The sequence below is a fragment of the Equus caballus genome, chromosome 10, assembly GCF_041296265.1.
Source record: "Equus caballus isolate H_3958 breed thoroughbred chromosome 10, TB-T2T, whole genome shotgun sequence".
Taxonomy (NCBI): domain Eukaryota; kingdom Metazoa; phylum Chordata; class Mammalia; order Perissodactyla; family Equidae; genus Equus; species Equus caballus.
The window spans coordinates 14,394,253-14,415,056 of NC_091693.1; the positions used below are offsets into that span (position 1 = coordinate 14,394,253).

Consider the following 20,804-nt stretch of genomic DNA (forward strand, 5'->3'; position numbering starts at 1 on the left):
TGTTACGTTGTGTGGTAAAAGGGATTTTGCAGATGTAACTAGGGTTACTAAGCAGTTGACTTTGAGTTTAACAAAAAGAGAGATTATCTGAGTGGGATTAATCTAATCACATAGGCCATTTAAAAGCAGGCAGTTTTTTCTAGTTCATCTCAGAAAGGAAATCAGAGAGACTAGAAGTATGAGAGGGATTCAATTTAGGGGATGCTCTCCATTGCTGAGATGGAGGGGGCCTTGTGGCTAGGACCTGAGAACGTCCTCTAGTAGCTGAGAGCGGTACCTAGCAGAGCAATGGGGACCTCAGTCTAATAACTTCAAGGAACTGAATTCTCTGAGCTAAGAGATGGGTGTCGTTTTAATCCAATAAATTTGTGCTAATTTGTTTTACAAAAATAGAAAATACAGGTGCTTTGTACCTGATGGATTGAATTAGCTGCTCCTTTGTTTATTTTATTTTTGAAAATTCAGAGAAAATTAAAATACATTGAACTGCCTGCAGATCTTAAGTCCACAATTTGGCTTTTGGTAAATGTGTCCACCCACGTAATCACCACCTGCATTGAGATAGAGAACATTTCCATCAGCCCAAAAAGCTGCCTTGTGCACGTTTGCTGTTACTTCCACCTGCTGTGGTGAATTCTAACACCATTAATTACTATTGCCTATTCTTGAGCTTCATGTAAATGGCATCGTATTGTACGTGCTCCTTTGTGTCTGGCTTCTTTTGCACAGCATACTGTTTTAGAGAGTAATCCATCTTGTTTTAGCAGTAATTTGTGCCCTTTTTATTGCTAATTAGTATTGCACTGTATAGATATGCCACCATGTGTTTATCCATTCATATCTTGGGGGATATTTGGGTTGTTTCCCAAATAAACAATATAATAAAAATGTTGTCTGTGGTCTTTGATGTTGTTAAAGTGAACAATGTGAGGATGGTGAAAATACTTTCGAATCTGGCCAACAGATGGATACTGATTTTATTCCGCTTCCAGCGGTCTTGGGTCTGGAGGCACTAATGAAGAGGCCCCAGAGAAATGAGGTGATGAGGAAGGGGAAAGACAGCACACGTTTCAATTGCTGGGAAGTGAAGGAAATGAGATAATAAGTTAATGTTTTTGGCTACTATGAATAATGCTGCTATGAATGTTCGTGTATCACTCTTGGTGTGGATATCTATTTTCATTTCTCTTGGGTAAATACCTAGAAGTGGGATTGCTGAACTGTATAAGCATATTTAACTTTATATGAAAACGCCAAACTCTTTTCCAGAGTGGTTGTGCCATTTTATATTTCCACCATCAAAGTGTAAGAATATCAGTTGTTTCCCATCTCACATCCATCTCATGGGATGTCCTCCCAACTCCCCAGTTTTTCAATCTCCCTGTTTCAGGTCAGTATTTCCTAACATAAAATAAATGTGAGAATCACCTGGAAGTTCTTCAAAATTTACAAGCCCAAGTCTCACTCTAGACATACTGTATTGGCTTCTTCAGGGATGGTTTATAGGTTTATTAAGTATGTTGAAAAAGTTCTCTAGGTAATTCTGATTCATACTCCTAGCTAAAAACCACTGCTTGTAGGCTCAAGTCTTATCTATTATAGCAGAGGTTCTCCATCCTGGATACATGTTAAAAGTATCTGGGAAGCTTTAAAAAATTGCCATTGCCAGGGTTCCACCTCACACCAGTTAAATCAGGATCTGTGTGGGTGAGGCCTGAGTATTAGTTGTTTTTAAAATTTTCCCACTCATTCTAACATGTAGCCATATTTCCCATTGGATTTCTCTCTTCTCTTGTGGCATTTATCCCTTTCTATCTTTGCATTATGATAACTTTTCATGCCTTATTTGCTGTCTTAGGCTTTATGTCCCCTGAGGTAGGGACACTGCCTTTCTCATTTCTGTATCATTCATGGAGTCTAACACTGAGACTTGAGGCACAGCAGGTGCTCAATAGGATTTCATGAACAAAGGAACTGGTCATCAGGAAAAGATTCTCAGTCACAGCTAGGTTGTGTTCTGTGTCTCAGGTTCACATGTTAATGCTACAGAGTCCTCATCCTCCCCCGGGTCGGAGTTGTTGCTTGTGATCACCAGTGTGGGTAACTCCTCTGTGAGAGAACAGGGAGAACATTGCCCTGTTTGGTGTTTGTTTTCAGGCATATCACTGGGACTAGGAATTACACGTGTATATGGGGTGGAGAGGCAGGGATGGGTAAGGAGACAGATCTAATTACAATGGAGGAATTATACTAGAGAGCAGTGGTAAAGAAAGTAAGAAACGTTAGTAAAGAGGAAGAAATGTGAACTTCTCTGGTTGGCCAGGGTAGGCCACTATAGATTCTGAATAGGAGAGTGAACCAGTTTTTAGGAAGGTAATGAGACAGCAGTATGCAAGGCAGATTTCAGGAGAGAGACAGAGACAAGAAGTCAAGCTGTACTTCCAGCAGCAGAGTTGTTGAGAGCCTGGGTTATTAAGGTTTACGGGAATGGAGAGAACAACACGACTGAGAGACATTGAAAAAGAATCAACAGGCTTTAATGATGTATTGAATTGGGGAAACCAAAGAGCAAGGGCTGCAGAAACAGTGGTGTTACTGCGAGAAATGAGCGTGCTGTGGGGCAAAGCTGGTTTAAATGAATATTTTCAGAAGGTAATCGGATATGTGTGTGATGAGTTCTGGGAAGCAGCAGGGGCTAAAGATAGAGATGTAGGAGGCATCTGCAGAGAGGTCCTTGAACTGTGAAAAGAGGGTGGTGAAGGGAGACAAGCAGGGTCTGAGAACTAAATCTGGTGTCGGGGTGCAGTGTATCAGTGGGGATGGGAGGAGGAGAGCGTCCAAGAAGGAAAATGTTGTCTGTGGTCTTTGATGTTGTTAAAGTGAACAATGTGAGGATGGTGAAAATACTTTCGAATCTGGCCAACAGATGGACACTGATTTTATGCCGCTTCCAGCAGTCTTGGGTCTGGAGGCACTAATGAAGAGGCCCCAGAGAAATGAGGTGATGAGGAAGGGGAAAGACAGCACACGTTTCAATTGCTGGGAAGTGAAGGAAATGAGATAATAAGTTAATACTCTGTGGAATAAATAAATGAAGGTTATTCAGGGCAGAAGAGAGCTGACCCTGTGAGAAGGGCAGAACAAAGGAACTGGGGACAAGGAAGATAGAAGGTGCTGGAGAGATTTTTATGTGGCTGAACCTGTGGAGGCTCTTGTGAGGGAAAGCTGTGTTGCTGCATCTGATTCACTGGAGCCCACTGTGCGGGAGGGGTTATTTGTCCCTAAGAAAGAGGCTGAGAGATCTTTACTCATGAAATCATCTTCTTTCTGGGAGGAAGACAGGCAGTTTCTTCCAGGCAGGTTGGGCCTGTGGCCTGTTGGTTCTAGACAGACCCACTTTGTTAGCAGACGTGCAGATGAATTTAGCTAATTCTCTGATCAGTAGATCAAATATCTGTAGACTTAGAAGTAGGCTTACTCTGATGCCCAGTTAAGCAGTTCCTCTTTCTTCTGCCTGTAAAGAAGACATTGTATAAGTAGTATCAACTGTGAGGCAGCATGTTGATGTCTGATATATAATTTTTATTATAAATATAAAGCACAATTTACAAATAATTCAGAAGTGGCCATAGCCAGGTAAAATTAAACAGCACAGAGTAGCATGGATAAGCGGAAGTCCATACAGTGTGTGTCAGGGTTAGAAAACCCTGAAAGAGGTACTGAGCACAGAGAACTCCCAACTATCCCTCTTTGAGGGTGCCTCTTAGACACAGCATGAGATAAAGTAATAAATATTGAATAAAACCTTTCTCTCAACAGCCCCAAAGAGGTTCCATCTGTGCAGAAGAAGGCTGGGTGGGAAGTGCATTTGCTTCTCCTTGTCCTGCCCTTCTTTTTGTCCTAAGACACATTGAGACTCATAGACCCCGTGAGAGAAAACAAATCTCAGAGGCTGTTCGAGAAGCCTAGGGCCCAGTGATAATATTCCTGTGCGTCCTAAGGAGCATCAGCACCAGTGCAGCTTTCTAGGTTGTAAGCAATGCCAATGGCATGAGTCACAGCATTCCCTTCAAGGCGCTCCCACTTCTCGAGGACCAAATGCACCTTAGCAGGGGCCAAGGTTTCCTGAGAAAGGGAGTGAGGCAGACAGACATGCACAGACAGATACATGGGGTAGAATGGAGGCTGGCGATTGGCCTGAGATGCCTGGAAACTGAGTTAGATCCATTTCTAGCCATGAATGAGGAAAACAGCTTCTTCTTTTCTGTTTGGAGCCCCTGACATAAAAGCCTTGAGGAGCTCCTGGCCAAGGGGACTTGAGGGGTTTTGGTGGCTTCTTTCACTTAAAGTAGTTGGATTGGCTTACACAGCTAAGCTAAGTAACAATAACCCCTCTCACGGGGAAGGGGTGTGGGGGGTGGGCATAAGGGGTAAAGGGGCGCATGTATATGGTGACTGACAAATAATAATGTACAAGTGAAATTTCACAATGTTATAAACTATTATGACCTCAATAAAAAACAATCACCCCTCTCACATAAATAAGCAGTTACAAAAATTGAAATGGCAGAATGTCTCAGAGAAAAGGAAAAAAAATCCAATACCCCAAATTGTGCATTCTTTAACAATCACTTAAATAGTCTCTGAAGGGTAGCTCTCTCATTCCCTTCCCAAATTCCCAGCAGATTGTCTCTGTTAACAGCTGATTGCTCCCTAAAGCTGTAACTCCTCCTTCTGTGGACATTTACTTGAATAAAGCCTGTAAAGTTATCGAAAACCTGTGTGCATTTTTCTTTTGCATTTTCCATTAGGAATCACCTACAGACTTTAGCAAATAGTTTTCCTCGTTGCTTCTAGTGGGTTCTCTGAAGACAGGCTTGCCAAAGGGCTTAGGTGGTATTCCAGCCAAGCAGCAAGGTGCTTAGGCCCTGGTACTACAGGTAGACAACACTGACAGTGGACAAAGGTCTAGAATCTCCCAGTTCAGAATTGGTTATATATTTCTTTTCCTGTGTCTGGTGGCTTCCCCCTGGGCTTTGGAGAGATGGGAGAAACTTTTACTTTTAGTTTTTCTCTGTTCTTTTTTGGCACATGCGTTTCAGTGGATAAGAACATATCTCTCAAGGTTATGGCAAATTCAACTTAGGACTGGGGTGGGAAGGTGAGTCTGCTCTGAATAGGTAAATATAAAACAAGTCTAGATCAGGAGAGGAGGAGGGGTGGGAGGTTCTGGCAACTCTCTCCCAAGGTCTTCTTTGCCAAATTTCAAAGAGTAGGAAGGTTGGGTTTCCTACAGATTCCCGGATGCACCTTTTCATTTATTGACACTGAAGGGAGGGGCTGTGACCAGGCAGCCTGGAGGTGCCTCATTTGGAAGTTAAGGGGAGGGGAAGTCTTCTTCCCCTTTTCTCTGAGGGTAAAGGGATCCTTCCAGTAACGGGGATGAGAAGCTTGGAGTAAGTCAGCAGTGCAGTGAACAGGGCAGGATATGTTACTTCTTTTTTACTTCTGAATAAACTGTTTCTGTGGCTGGTGGGGGTGGGGAGGCTGAAGTTGGCTTCTCGGATTCCTGGACATTGAAGTTCAGGGAAGAATATGTAACTTCATCCATCTGAAAGGCATGAGCAGTGGTCAGTTAAATCAGTGTCATAGGTCAGGCCCTCACCGGTCTAGTGTGATTCAGTACCACCTGCTATCACCACTTTGAAACTTTTAGCTTTGGAGAAGGGCTTTTATCACCTATTATTTCTGCTTGCTAACATCCTCTGAATGATCATTGGAAGAGAGAGGTTATGGTATTGTACAAAGGAATATGATGATACAGCAACGATAGTGAACACACTACGAATGCATACAACAATATGGATGAATCTCACAAAACAAGTTTGAGTGAAAGAAGCCAGTTATGGATAAGGATATGCTGTGTCTTTCATTTATGTCAGAGCATAAACAGGCAAAACTAATCTAGTGCATTGGAAGGCCGGATAGTGGTTACTCTTTGGAGGGAAGTAACTGGAGGGATTTTTGTGGGGAGGATGACATGTTTTGTTTCTTGATTTTGGTGCTGCTTACATGGGTATGTTCAACTTGTGAAAATTCATACATCGTTAAAATATACTTATGATTTAAGCACTTTTCAGTGTATATGTGTACACTATTGAAAGGTTAAGATGAGAAAACTATGGTAAAATTATTAAAGGAACTAAGACGTCAGACCCATTGGAATGGAAATTATCCTTTGACAGTAAGAACAGAGTCAGACTGAAGGTAGAATGATTGAGGCCTTCCTTGTGTTGGGCATGGTGCTGGGTGCTTTGCATTTGTATCTCAGTGAATTCCTTCACCTCCTCTTTGAAGTAAGCAGCACGCCCATTCTGAGATGACAAAGCCGAGAATCAGAAAGGTTAAGCTACTTGTCCAATGTCACAGAGCTACTAAGAGTCTCAGCCAGGATTCAAACACAACATGGGGATAATTTGAAAGTCCACATGAGTGTAACGAGGTAGACTCATGGGAGTCCTTACCAACACTGCTTTGTTTGCGGCTGCATCGAGGAACTTCGACCCAAACCTGGTCTCACATTAGTGTCTTCAAGAATAACCCATTCTATACAGAGGTATTTCCATGAGAAAATGAGCCAGTGAAACTGGCTGTGCTTACCTTGTTAGGAGAATTGTCAGAGTGGCCCTGACCTGGGGAAGCAAAAGAAGAGTTACCTATGGAAATACAAAGCTGACTTATGGCCTTAGAATGAGGCTGTACCTAAGATGTTGTGATTTCTAGTTGAAGGAGGTGGCAGGTGTTGGGAGGATGGAGTGGGGAGATGGCCCATGATTTCTTAAGGAATTGTCCTTCCTCAGAATGTGTGGTCCAGACCCAGGGCATTAGTACCAGAGGAGGGGCAGAAGTAGAGCCACAGGAGGCCTCAGTCCACTTCTGAAGATTTTTTCCTGGTCACAACACCTTGATTTTTTCCTTGATGTGTCTCTTAGCAAGAGGTTTCAGTGGCAAGGAGGGGCATTGCGACCCACAGCACCCAGAGCACCACAAGACAGGGAAAGTCTCACCAAAGGAGATGCCCACATCCATAAAGAGGCAGGAGGGGGAAGGAGGAAGGATGAGGAAATGGCTCCTGGAAACAAGTCCATCTTACTCAGGCCTGCCTGGCCTAGGCAGAGTGGGCATCTCTCCTGGGGCTGCGTCCCAGGGGAATCTGCTGTGGCTAGGAAGGGTGTGAGGACTTAGGCCAACTTAAGGTTGGGAAGTGGAGATCCCCTCTAAAAATTCAGAAGGTAGGGAGTGGTGTGGGAATCCAGGATTCCCTGCTAGGACAAGGCACATGGTGGAACACACCAGCTCTCACTGGGTGAGTGGCTTTACTTACTGTGGTTGGAGGCTGAGGGTTTGTGCTCTGTGAGATCATGCTGGACACTTGCCCTAAATAAATATCAGACACTGTGACTGCTATTCCCAAGCATAGGATCTTTGCTCCTTAAATGAGAAGGACACTGTCAGCAGATAATTCCTCAGGCTCCTCAATGTTCATTTATTCCATGGCAGGTACTGCCTTTCCTCTCAGGGCCTCCTTCCTCAGTCTACCCTTGATTCCTTCCAGTGTTTACTCCTTCCCTGTTTGCTGGATGTGCACATTTAGGTCCATTCTTCATCAACTGCTTCTGAGCCTACTTCTACCCTGACACTGTTCCCCTTTTGTAAGTAGATGCTGTTTTTTTTTTTTTTCCTCACTTTCTTTATTGCCCAAGACGCCTTTGGTTGTTTCTGCTTTTTCTTAGGTTCTCTTCCTGTCTTATCCCTCCCTCCTCCTGCTGCTATGGTCGAGAGAGCACAAGACTCGCTTTCTCCTGTACCTCGTATCATTTCCTCGTTTGTTTTCCTTCTTGCACCTTGGCTTCCCTGACTGGGAGACATAGGAACATAATTGGATCTGCCCCCTCTTAACCAGATGGGGATGGGAATAACCATGCCCAACAGACAGTGGGGTAGAGGAAGAATGAAGACCAGGGAGGAAGAGACCCACAGGAATTAGTGCTGAGAAGCAGAGGTTTAGGAGGGAGGAGGAACAGATGCAGGCCCAGAGACAGTGTTGAAGTCTCCTTCCCTCTCCCAAGCATGGCGGTTAGCCTTGGAGAAAGCAGAACATGAGGAAAGGCCGTCATACCCTCCAGTCTTTCTGATGTACAGAAAGTACACCAGGGCTGCTATCAGAGCGACCCCGGCCAGCACTCCAATCACGATGCCACCAATAGCCCCAGCTGAGAGTCCAGAACTTCCTAGTGTTGGATCATCTGTCATGGAAAGAAAAGAGAAGAATGAGTGAAAGTGACATTATATTACAGTGGAGTTACCCTGGGAAATAACTCTCAACATGGAGTCGTCTCTACTTGTTCCTTCAAGGGATAAATTTTCTGTGGGAAGGTTGCTGTGAGGTGATTAGCTGACTATGTCCTTGCAAATCTTTTCTCTTACTGTATTTCTAAGTTGGTGGTCAGACTTGCCTCAATTTTACCCTGGTCTTTCTGGACTCAGATATTTTTGAAGGCTCTGGAAATGTGAGAAAGGCTGATGGCTCTTTTTGTATGTTATAACTTCCCATGTTTTCATGGTTGCATCTTTCTCTGTGTACCAGGTGTGGCAGCCATGAGTATGTGCCTCTCAGGTCTCTTGTGGTGGGGACTTAACTCACAGATGGTCTGGGCTAGTGCACTCTGAATTCACCATCTCTGTTCACCATCACCATTCAATGCACAGTGACCACCCTTCCCACAGGCTCCCGGCCAGGATATGAAAGCAATCCCAATTCTGTGAGAAACGATTTTCCTCTGATGGGTGACTTTAGCTCAAGGACTCCCTGTCAGCCTTGTAGACACTCTCTTGGAGCTGCACTGCAAGCTAAAGCTTCCTTCCTTCTCTTTCTCCTTCACAGGGATCAGATCTGCACCGTGGTCTGAGGAATCTCCCATGCTCTTCCCACTCCCATCCTACTTTCCCTCACAGGCATTTTTCCCAATAAATATCTTGTATGTCTAATCTCATCTCGGCTGCATCTCAGGGGATAAAAACTAACATACTAGGCTGAAACTTTGCATTCAACTCCTTTTTTTCCTTTCCAGTATTGATTCAGTAACCATGTCTTAATGTTTTTTTCTGTAATGCCCTCCTGTATATAATGGCTTTTATATCTGTGTCTTCTTTTTTATTTCTCTTGCCTTCACCAGTCAATTCAATGCTGATGATTAATATTAACGTTAGCTACTATAATGGGGTAGTTACTCTGTGCCAGGCTCTGTGCTATATACTTTACATCTCATTTGATTCATATAATAACCCTGTCAGATAGACATTATTTCCCTTTTATAGATGAAAAACCTGAGGCTTACAATGGTGAACAATTTACCCACCATCATATGGCCAGTAAAAGGTGGATCTGGGATTTGACCCTAGGGCTTTCTGATTTCATAGGGTCTAATGATAATAGTAGTAATAAGAGTAGCTAACACTTATGGAACATTTTCTCTGTGTGTGGCATTTTCTGAAGGGTTTAATTGATTATTACATTAAATCTTTAAAATAATAACATTAAGCAAATACTCTTATTGCAATTTTCACTTGAGGAATATGAGGCTTAGAGAACTTAGGAATCTTGTGCAAGAAATTGGTAATTGTAAATGCCTAGATTAAAAAAGCAGAAAGATCTAAAATCAACAACATAATTTTACGTATAAGGAACTAAAAAAAGGACAAACTAAACTCAAAGCTAGCATAAGGAAGGAAATAACAAAGATTATAGTGGAGATAAATAAAGTAGAGAATGGGAAAATAATAAAGAAAAAATCAATAAAACAAAGTTGGTTCTTCAAAAATGATTAACAAAATTGACAAATCTTTAACTAGATTGACTAAGAAAAAAGAGAGAAGATTCAAATTACTAAAATAAAATTCAAATTACTAAAAGAAATGAAAGTGGGGAAATTACTATCAATTCTACAGAAGTAATACGAATTTTAAGAGTACTGTGAATAATATGCCAACAAATTGGATAATCTAGATGAAATGGACAACTTCCTAGAGGAAACAAAACTTACCAAGATAGAATCACGTAGAAATAGAAAATATGTATAGACCTATAACTAGTAAAGAGATTGAATTAGTAAAAGCATTCAACAAAATTCAACATCCTTTCATGATAAAAATACTCAAAGTAGGGATAGAAGGAAACCATCTCAACATTACACAGGCCATATATGAAAAACCCACAGCTAACATCATACTTAATGGTAAAAGACTGAAAGTTTTTTCTCTAAGATCAGGAGCAAGACAAGGATGCCTGCTTTTGCCACTTCTATTCAAAATAGTACTGGAAGTTCTAGCCAGAGAAGTTAGGCAAGAAAAAGAAATAAAAGGCATCCAAATTGAAAGAAGTAGTAAGATGATCTTTGTTTACAAATGACAAGCACTTACATGTAAAACACTGAAGATCCCACAAAAAACTGTTAGAACTGATAAATAAATTCATGCAAAGTTGCAGGATACTACATCATCATGCAAAAACTAGTTGTGTTTCTATACACTAACAATAAACAACCTGAAAAGGAAATTAAGAAAACATTCCATTTACAACAGCATCAAAAAATATTTAGGAATCAATTTAATCACAGAGTTGAAAGACTTGTAAACTGGAAAACCATAAAACATTGCTGAAAGAAAAAAAAAACATAAATAAATGGAAAGGCAAACCGTGTACATGGAGTAGAAGACTAAATATTCTAAGATGCTGATACCACCCAAAGTGATCTACAGATTCAGTGCAATCCCAATCAAAGTCCCAAAGATATTTTTTTGCAGAAATAGAAAAATCCATCCTAAAATTCATGGGGAATTTCAAGGGACCCCAAATATCCAAAACAATCTCAAAAAAGAACAAAGTTGGAGGACTCACACTTCATGATTTCAAAGTTTACTACAAAGCTATGGTAATCAAAACAGTGTGGTACTAGCATAAAGAAAGACATATAGATCAATGGAATAGAATGGAGAGCCCAGGAAAAAACTCTTGCATATATTGTCTAGTGATTTTTGAGAAGGGTGCCAAGACCATTCAATGGGGAAGGGTTTTTTCAACAAATGGTTTTGGGAAAAGTAGATATCCATGCGAAAGAATGAAGTTGAACCCTTACTTAACACCACATGCAAAAAATTAGCAGAAAATGGATCAAAGACCTAAATGTGAAAGCTAAAACTATAAAAACTCTTAGAAGAAAACGTAGAGTGAAAGCTTCATGAATTTGGATTTGGCAATGATTTCTTAGATATGAAAGCAAAGGCAAAGGCAACAAAAGAAAAAATAGATAAATTTGACTTCGCCAAAATTAAAAACTTTTGTGCATCAAAGAACACTTACAACAAAGTGAAAAGACAACTCACAGAGTGGGAGAAATATTTGCAAATCATATATCTGATAAGGGATTAACATCCAGAATATATAGAGAACTTCAACTCAACAAGAACCAAAAACCCAATAGAAAAATGGACAAAGGACTTAAATAGACATTTCCTAAAAGAAGACATATAAATGACCAAGAGGCACAGGAAAAGATGCTCAGCATCACTAATCATTAGGGAAATGCAAATCAAAACCACAATGAGATACCACCTCATACCCAGTAGGTTGGCTATTATATATATATAAAAAAAGACAGAAAACAAGTCTTGGCAAGGATGTGCAGAAACGGAAATTTCTGTGCATTGCTGGTGGGATGTAAAATGGTGCAGCCACTGTGCAAAATAGTATGGCAGTTCATCAAAAAATTGAACATAGAATTGCCTCTTAATCCAGCAATTCCACTTCTGGGTATTTTCCCCTAAGAAGTGAAAGCAGGGATTTGAACAGTATGTGTACACCTATGTTCATAGCAGCATTATTCACAATGACCAATAGGGGGGAACAATCCAGAATTTTACAGATGGATGAATGATAAGCAAAATGTGACAAACACATACAAGGGAATATTGTTCAGCCTTTAAAAGGAATGAAATTCTGATGTACACTACAACATGGATGGAGCCTTGAAGACATTTATGCTAAGTGAAATAAGCAAGACACAAAAAGGACAAATATCATGTGATTCCACTTATATGAGGAACCTAGAATAATCAAATTCATAGACTCAGAAAGTAGAATGGTGGTTATGAGCGGCTGAAGTAGGGAGTAGGGAGTTATTGTTTATTGGGAACAGAGTTTTAGTAAGATAAGAGGACAAGTTTTGGAAATGGATAGTGCTGATGGCTGCACAACAATATGAATGTACTAAAGCAATGGAACTGTACACTTAAAAATGGTTAAAATGGTAAATCTTATGTATATTTTATCACATTAAAAAATGGTAACAGAAGAAACCCAGAATCTTGTGTAAGATCACACTGTACATGCCAGACTCATGATAAGAAACTTAGTATATCTGATTCAGAGACTGAGCTCTTAACCACTTTGCCATTCCATTTACTATAATGGTCTCTTGGTTTATATTCTAGCCCCTGTGACTTTGGTCCACTTTGCACCACATTGATAGAGTCATCCATCAACCCAGAAAAATGCGGGATGGGGCAATTGGTCACTTACATTTCACATCCAGTCTGAGGAGGTCGCTTTTGCTGGCACTGACCAGGTTGGAGACCTCACACTGATAATCCCCCGCATCCTCCCTCCTGATGGGGTCTATGGTGAGGGTGCTGTTGTCCTGGGACAGCTTCATCCTCTCTGTGAGCTGTAGACTCTGGTTATTAAAGAACCACTGGATGGAGATCCCAGTGTCATTTGTGAGGCAGGTCAGGACCACAGGGTCCTGATGTTCTGTGACTGTGGTGTTGCTGGCTTGGATGGAGGGTTGTGCCACGGGCTCTGTGGAGAAACAGAGGAGGTGACTGACTGAGAGTGGGCCTGGGACCTCGCTCCTTCCTCAGAGATTTCAGCCAGTTCTCAGATCCCACAGTGAGTTCTGTAAAGGTGACTGTGACCGCTGCAGAAGAACAACTGTCTTTGTTCATGTGACGATCTGTATGGAGAGGGCTGCATCTCCTCCTTTAATCCAAGGTCACCTTAGGATAACCCCTGACCAGTTCTCCTGGACATCTCCCTAGCATCAGCACCAGGAACCTCTTCTCAGCCCACGTGTCCAGCATCCTCATCATCAGCTGGAATTTTTTCCCCATTGGATTTTGTGTGACCATTTGCTAGAGCTTTCTGTGACTATGAATGATCAGGCCCCCTCTCTAGTACGTAGCTTTACGTAGAGAAGGGAAAGCATTTCCTTTTTGTTAATAGTTTATTAGAGAATGAGTATGGCCCAGCCAGTCTTCATGACCTTAGGACCTGGAAAAGTTCCAATATAAAGGATTTCTCAATCTGCATACGACTTTTACTTCCTGGCCTGTAGTCTCAATATCACAGAGAAGAGAATCTCTAGAGACAAGTGGTCACAGTTTTAATAAAAGGCTGGTACTCTTAGCCCTCTCTGTAAATTATAAACTTTTTGGCACTGCTCCTTCTGTCCCATGAAGGGACTTCATGGATGAATCTACCTATTTTTCCAGGTATGCACCATTATTCACTGTTCTCCTTTGGTATACATATGTGCTGGTGTCACACAGTGTCATACAGCTGGTGACTTCAGAAATAGGACACAGCTCAGAGGAGTCTGAACCAAGGTTTGCTCTTTCCCAATTTCCCTGCAGCCTGGTCTGAGAAAGGCTCTGGTGTCGATTGGCAGCACAGTTTGGCCAGACTGAAGTCAGGCCACCCATGTACTTTCTCTACATGCCCCATATCCCACCACAGATGGCATCAGAGCAGTCAGTCATAAGGCAAGCCTGGAGCAGAAGGATCTTCTTCCTTCTCCCTCTGTGAAACACCCTTCATTGTATGGGGCTTTGTAGGGCTGAGAAAACCCCCTCCCCACATTCCAGGCTGGACCCACATCTGCCCTGGGAAATCAGAGAATAAGGGGAGGAAGCGTCTCCAGAGATGTAGTGGAAGGGTTCAGATTTGGGATTTGCTTGCGTCCGTGGACACAGGATAGGAAATAACTTCTCCCAGGCTCTTTTCTGAAAACTAGACAGACTCGATCCAGAGCCTCATGTTGATGGTCCAGGGAGCCACTTACCAGAGACTGTGATAGTCTTGACTGTGGTCCTATTGAGGCCAGTGACAGAGTTATGAACGAGGCAGGCATAGGATCCACTATCATTCGCACTGATGTTGGGGATAAAGAGCTCCTGTGTGGATTGCTGGGGCCTCCCATTGATAAGCCAAGAATACTGTGCGGGTGGGTTAGAGGCCGCGTGGCAGGAGAGGCTGAGGTTTGCCCCTGGATGGTAATAGGAGTCTGAGGGGGAAATGATGGGGGTGTCCGGGCCATCTGGAGCAAACAGAATAAAGCCACATGTGATGTAATCATGGGGAAGGAGAAGCTCCTGGTATATTCAAGGGCCACAGTGTCCCTCTGAGCTGGGTCGTAACCTTGTTTAAAAAGTCCCAACCCTGACCCCTCTGTGTTCGCTCATCCTGAGTCTGAGACATTAACCTGTTTCTCCCATCACAGGTTGTTGACCCTGAGCCTCAAGACAGGAGCAGACTGTCCTCTCCTAGTCTTGTCTCAAGGATGGGCCTGCCAGATTTACCTGAGACGGGAAGCCATGGCCAGCCTAGTGTCCAGGGGTGAGGGTCTGTGTACTTGGACTCGAGAGGGATGGATGTGGCCTGGCCTCTGGCACTGTGTATTTGGGCAGGCAGCCTGGGTCAGGTAGGGACAGAAGTTACTCACAGAGAACATTGAGGTAGAATGGGTCACTGCGACGGGCACTCACTGGGTTCCGGGTTTCACACTCATAGGGTCCTGTGTCATTTCTTGTGATATGAAGTAAAGTGAGAGTCCTCTTGTCCAGGGACAGCTCCAGCCAAGTGCTGTCCAGGAGGCTCTGATTGTTGATCGACCACAGGTAGGTGGTGTCCTGAGTCTCAGGTTCACATGTTAACACTACAGGGTCCTTGTGCTCCATGGGGTTGGAGTTGTTGCATGTGATGTTGGGTTTGTTTAACTCCGCTGTATAGATAACAGAGAATACTGCCTTGTTGGTACCTTTGATTCCTCCAACGTCAGCTTCAATCAGAGTTGGCATCTCTCACTTCTCAGCCAACCCAAGTCCTTAAAAGAATAAGGCAGGCCTATGTATATCAAGACAAATGCATGAGGATCTGAGCACTCAGAGAATGTAAGGCTGCCTGCTCTATGTCTGGGGGAAAACACAGACTTTCCCAAGTCAAATAAGCATCAGGGTTGGTCATGAAATTCACAGAACTGGGTCAGAGACCACCCAGCACTTCTGCTGGCTCTTCACTGACCAGCTAACTGTCTGACCAACCTTGGGATCCTCACCTGGAAACTGTGGGTGCTGAGGTCCTTTCTATTACACAGACCTACATCGCCTAGCGTAGAAGTGTTTTCCCTGAGGCCTTGCTTTCCAGGGTTGTCCTAGAGGTGGGTAGTGATGGGCCTTCCTATGGTTCTTAAACCCAGAGAGGATTGAACATGATAGTCTGGGAGACCAGGGAGACCAGGAGCAAGCCTAGAGGTCAGCTCAACACTCAAGATGCAGGGCCATGAAGTGGGGCAGGTCTGCCCAGGTGTTCCATGGTGACTGGCATGAGACAGTGACTCCATAAAGGCTAGAGCAGAGTGAAGACTAGAAATGATCCAGAAAAGAGTGAGGGGGACAGGGGGGAGCTGGCTGGATTTGGCAGCAGAGCCATCTGCTCTGCCCTTGGTCTTTAAGGTCTCTTCTCCCACAGCAGAGGGCAGTGAAGACCATGTTGATCTTTCCTGAAATATAAGTGGATGTTTTCAAATGCAGAAGGGGTGACTGGTGAAAGGCACGGGGTGGGGGTGGGGGATGGAATCTAGCCCTTATGGATTATTTGTAAACACAGTTATGAGACAGAAATCTGAGGAGAAGTTAAATTGTTTCCATATTGAAAATTAATATTAATGCCCCGAAGATCTAAGACCAGTTTCTGGAGGAATATCTCTCTAGAAAGCACTAAAGATCATAGACTAAATTCTGCAGTCCAACCAGGATCACATTATGATTAAAGGAAGATGCTAAAGGGGGTTTGAAATCAGTGGCTCCCTGGATAGATAGAGAGATGAGTCTGTTAAGAGAATTGATCAGGGGGCAATTCTGAGGTGTCTCTGTTATATAACGGAAGGAATGCTACTGAATTAGTCAAAATGATATGTGTTAAATTTAGGAAAGAGGACCCTATCACCAGTTTCTATGGACAGTCAGGCTAAATGGGAAGGAGGTCTAACAATTGCATGTAGTTTTCTTTGAACCTCAGGAAATGCAAGTTTGATCAAATTCATCCAAATTGAGCAGCATCTAAGTGAAAGGGCAGTGACTGGTAGATCTCACCATCTGTGAGCATCCCACCCTGTGGTAAAGGTGTCATCATGAGGACCTATGTGTGTGAAACAGGCAGCAAACCAGTCAGACAGTGCAGGGTCTGGCCAGCCCCACCTTGGGAAGTTCTCAGGAACCACTGGAAGAATGGGAGCCTCACGAGGATGAGGATGTGAGTCAGGAGTCAGAGTGGTGAAATGAGCCTGTGAGCTTTTGGGGACCGCAGACCTGTCCGTCTGCCTTTGACTCCCTAGTTGAGTCACAAAGAGTAGATTGAGGGGTAACATGTCTCGGTCACCTGGCGTGTTCCACTTGTTGACATCAAGGAGGGAAAGATCCCTGAATGGGGGCAAAGCAGAAGCTAGTTCTCTTGGTGACCTGGGGGAACTAGCTTGTGATGGATCCTCAAGGGGCTGCTGTTCCCACTGATTTCTGTGTGCTTTACTGTTGCCCAGGAGTCTGGGCCTGACCATAGGTGTTAGCAGAAGAATCTGAGGAAGGCTTAAGAGTGGGGGAAGCTGTGCAGTTCCAGCTGGAATGAAGCAGGTGGAAGATGAGGGACATGGAAGGAAGTGAGAGAGCCAGACACATCAAAGGTTGTGAGCAGTGGGGTTTACAAGTGACTTCAAAGATCCCAGAGACCAAGAGCCTGTGGCTACCCCAGGAGCAGGACCAGAATAGCCCAGAAAACCTTCCCATGCTGAGCAGCCCCACAGTCATCATGATACCCTCCTCTCAGAGAGGCCTTAGGGACTAGTGGTCAGAGGGATGGAACATGGGTCTCAGCCCCTGGGGAGATAGGGAACAGTATCACCATAACCTCTTAGGACTCTGCATCCAGGTTTCAGTCTGTGAAGAGATAATGGATCGTTCATTCATTCATTCACCATTCATTCTCTCCCTCCTTCATGAGAGAGCAATTGAGTTGTTGGGACTTGTGCTGGCTGCAGGCGTAGAGTGGCAATGAGAAAGCAAAGCCCTTTCCTTTATACTCCAGTGGGAGAGACACCAACACATAAGGAAACAAATAAGTGATATCAAGTCCTGTGCAGGGAGAGTATGGATTGGTCACCTGAGGGGGAGGCCTGGACATTCCTGGCACTGACTCTGATTGTTGGTGAGGGTAATTTAGTTCTTGAGTAAAAACAGGTTAAATCTCCATTTACTGTCACTCCTCAGACCAGAAAATCTACTTTGAGCTGTGGATGCCTAAGAAAAAGGGATCTGATCCAACCGTTGGTCTTGGGGTCCATAGACACTTAATAAGGCCCCTGGGGTGGTGGAGAGGTCAGGGCTGTGGTTGCACAAAGATCTCGCCATGCCTCTGATCTGATGTTCATGGTTTGTGGCCCTGATTCAATGCTTATATCTCTTTGTGCCTCAGTTTACCCTGAATAAAATCAGGTAAATGGTCTCTAGATTACCAGGTTGTCTGTGAGTTAACCTTAAAGTATCCCCAAATACCTGACCTAAAGCTTAGTATTGAGGACCTGCCTAAATAAAGGCAACTACATGCTATTTGCATTCATGAGAGAGAGCTCTCTGGGCCTTATCCCTGGTGGATGAGCAGCTGCCAGGAGGCTCTTCTCTCTTCTGTTCCTCCCTGGTGATGCTGACCATCCTTTGGAGTCCCCTATACCTCCAGGGCACGTGGCTAATGGCATGGGGACCTTGTCCATCTGTGCTCTCCCTGCCAAGTCTCAGGTGAAGGATCAGGCTCTGTCCCCGACCAGATGTGGCTCTTAGGGCCGAGCCCTGGCTGGTGACTGTCTCAGGAGCCTCAGGACTCAGGCAGCTAGGAAATCATTGCTTCCAGAAAGTCCTGCCCAGGAAGCCAAAATCCAACCCCGGCATAGGCTCCCCAGGGTCACTGGAGTCAGGAGCACTGGGACAGGGATCTGGGCAGGGGCTTCCCAGGGCTGAGCTGCTCTGTGAGAATCTCAGGGCCCCCCACAGACCCGGCTGTGACCGAGCCCTGCAGGATCTGCCACAGAGTCATGTTCACAGGGAGGGGCCCAGGGGGCTGGACTGAGACTGACCTTCCTCTGCTGAGTTACTCCCATCAGACTGTCCTTCTCTCTGCAGGGAATATCTGCAAGGGCTGCATTCTGGGAAAGGATTTCTGATCTTATGAAGTTTGTCTCCACTATGTGAGCCTGCACTAAAAGCTTAAACCTCAACCTGAGACATAATGCAGAGGGAGATATAGGCATAGCCCATGGCTGTCAATCCTGCATGTATGAAGTAGAATCACCCCACCCAACAGCCAGAGGTCAGACAGGAATCACTCACGGTATACGCGGAGCTGTCCAGTTCCTACTTCACCTTGATAACTTGTATTTATGACTTGTAGGGTGTAGTATCCTGTGTCCTCCTGGGTGACATTCCGGAACAGCAGGGATCCATTAGAGTATATTGTCTCTCGACCACTGTATACAGGCCCTGGGGTAATTTCTACTGGGCCTATCTTATATGATGCAATTTGTTGATGGTGATCTACTTTGTCCCCTTTGTACCAGCCATAGGCTGCAAGATTCCCAGGCAGATTACGGACAAGGAAAATAACATCCTTCCCTTCAGCAACATTGGTTGGCATCGATTCAATAGTGAGTTGGGCAGTGGTGGGTGGGTTCCAGAAGGTTGAGAGTAAGACTAGGAGGAAAGAGAGAGAGATCAATCAATATTTGGACCTATGTATTGGGATGGAAAGATGAGGCCCTGGGTCCTGACTGGTCTCTTCCTCTCTTAGACTTGGAGTGTGTGTGTGTTGTATGTGCACGCATGTGTGTGTATGGATGTGCGTGTGTATCTCCTACTGGTCAAGGTCAGCAGCATGACCACCATTACTTCAGCCCCTTTGATCTTGTTATTTCCTCTGTTCCCATTACTCTTCCCCAGGTGTCTGCTCAGCTCACTCCCTCCCTGCCCTCAGCGCCCTGCTCACTCTCAGGGGCATCCTTGGGAGATGCCTTCCCTATCACCTGCTCTAAAGACCCTCTGTCTTCACTTTCTGACCTTTCCCTGCTCTGTTCCCTTCATGACACTTGTCAGTTCCTGACATCACATTCTAGATCTCTTTGCTCATTTGTCTTCCTCCCCATGGATTGTGAGCTTCATCAAGACAGGGACTTGTCTGATCTTGTTGTTCTCCCAGTGCCTGGAACAGGCTGCAAACACCTGTGGATGAATGAATGAGTGTCCCAGGGCCCTCCATGTCCTGGTGTTTATGTGCTATTTTCTACAGCTGCCGGGCAAAGACAATGTTTAGTTCCCCTGCTTAAGTATTTTTTTCCCCTGTCAGCAATTGTGATCATTGTCATCAGTTTCCAGAATTTCTTGTTCAGAGATGATTAACTCATAGAACATACAGCAATTGAGGTTTTCCTGCCCTTCACGAATTCCAGTTCCCTTAGATTTTCCTGTTGCTGAGTTCCCTCCCCCACCCTACTCTGCTCCTGGGTCCTCTCTCCTTAGGTCCAAACAGAAACCGTCTGTCTCCTCTCAACTCCTATCCTCCTAGGAGACCCCAGCCGGTCTCTTTTCTTCCATCCCCCTGCCCACCCTCAGGGAACTGCCCCTTCTCACCAGCCAGCAGGAGCCCCTGCCAGGGGACACACCCTTTGCCGGCAGGGGCTGTTGGGAGTTCCATGGTGTCTGCTGCCTGCTCTGTCCCTCCCTCCGAGAGAAGAGCCTGGGCTCCAGAAACGCTCACAAGCACTGCTGCTCCTGAAGCCTCAGCTCTGCTGTCCTTCCTCCCTCTGCGCTGAGCCTCCTCCTGGGGCAAGGAAGCTTTTTGGGTCACATGGGCTGGGGGCGGAGTCTCTGACCAGGACCCTCCCCCTCTTTCCTCTCATTCCTGCCTCCTTTATCCATACTTTCTCTTTCCTTTCTATCTATTTCTGTTTTCTGGGAACTGCTGCGGTCTCTGCCTTCTTTAGCAGTGATTGTCCCGCCCCCTAACAGACGTTTCTGTTTGGACAAGCACAAGCCTGGGACGTTGGTGCCCTGGGCAGTCCCCACAAGCTCCTGGTCTGTGTGCACAGTCAGCTTCCCCCGCCGCCCTCTCTCATCCACATCTGGCTTTTTTTCTTCAGAGCAGAAGCCCAGGAGCTACATCAGGAACTCTTGTCACAGGGATGTCACCCCTGCTGTGCATTGGAATCACCTGTGGAACTTTATAAAGATGGTGACTGTCCAGGTGACACCTTAAAAATGCTCTTTCAGTAGCTGCCCTGGTAACATAGATGCCCTGCCAGGCTGAGATCCCAAGGAGGGAGGAGTCGGGGAGCCTCTTTCCCTCTCCTGTGTACAGGGAGGGTCTGCAGATGCTA

At 44.6% G+C, this 20,804-nt stretch overlaps 1 protein-coding gene across 10 annotated transcripts in view; it reads right to left on the reverse strand.

The window, feature by feature from the left end:
- Positions 1–20,285, reverse strand: part of LOC100065387 (cell adhesion molecule CEACAM1) — a 28,184-nt gene extending 7,899 nt beyond the window's left edge. Inside the window, exons 1-10 of one of the 10 annotated variants that reach the window (XM_023651426.2) lie at positions 20,059–20,271; positions 18,766–19,125; positions 14,838–15,116; positions 14,178–14,432; positions 12,638–12,916; positions 8,180–8,306; positions 7,385–7,437; positions 6,661–6,692; positions 3,479–3,514; positions 430–551 (exon numbers count right to left, since the gene is read on the reverse strand). In XM_023651426.2, the coding sequence (XP_023507194.1) occupies positions 3,491–3,514; positions 6,661–6,692; positions 7,385–7,437; positions 8,180–8,306; positions 12,638–12,916; positions 14,178–14,432; positions 14,838–15,116; positions 18,766–19,125; positions 20,059–20,122 (1,473 nt within the window). In that variant the 5' untranslated portion in view covers positions 20,123–20,271 and the 3' untranslated portion in view covers positions 430–551; positions 3,479–3,490. Of the gene's footprint in view, positions 1–412; positions 552–2,515; positions 3,515–3,561; positions 5,612–6,660; positions 6,693–7,384; positions 7,438–8,179; positions 8,307–12,637; positions 12,917–14,177; positions 14,433–14,837; positions 15,117–18,765; positions 19,126–20,058 lie in introns of those variants that run through there. The other 9 variants (XM_070224552.1, XM_070224553.1, XR_002811097.2 and 6 more) reach the window with 9 other exon arrangements.
- Positions 20,286–20,804: the final 519 nt, after the last annotated feature.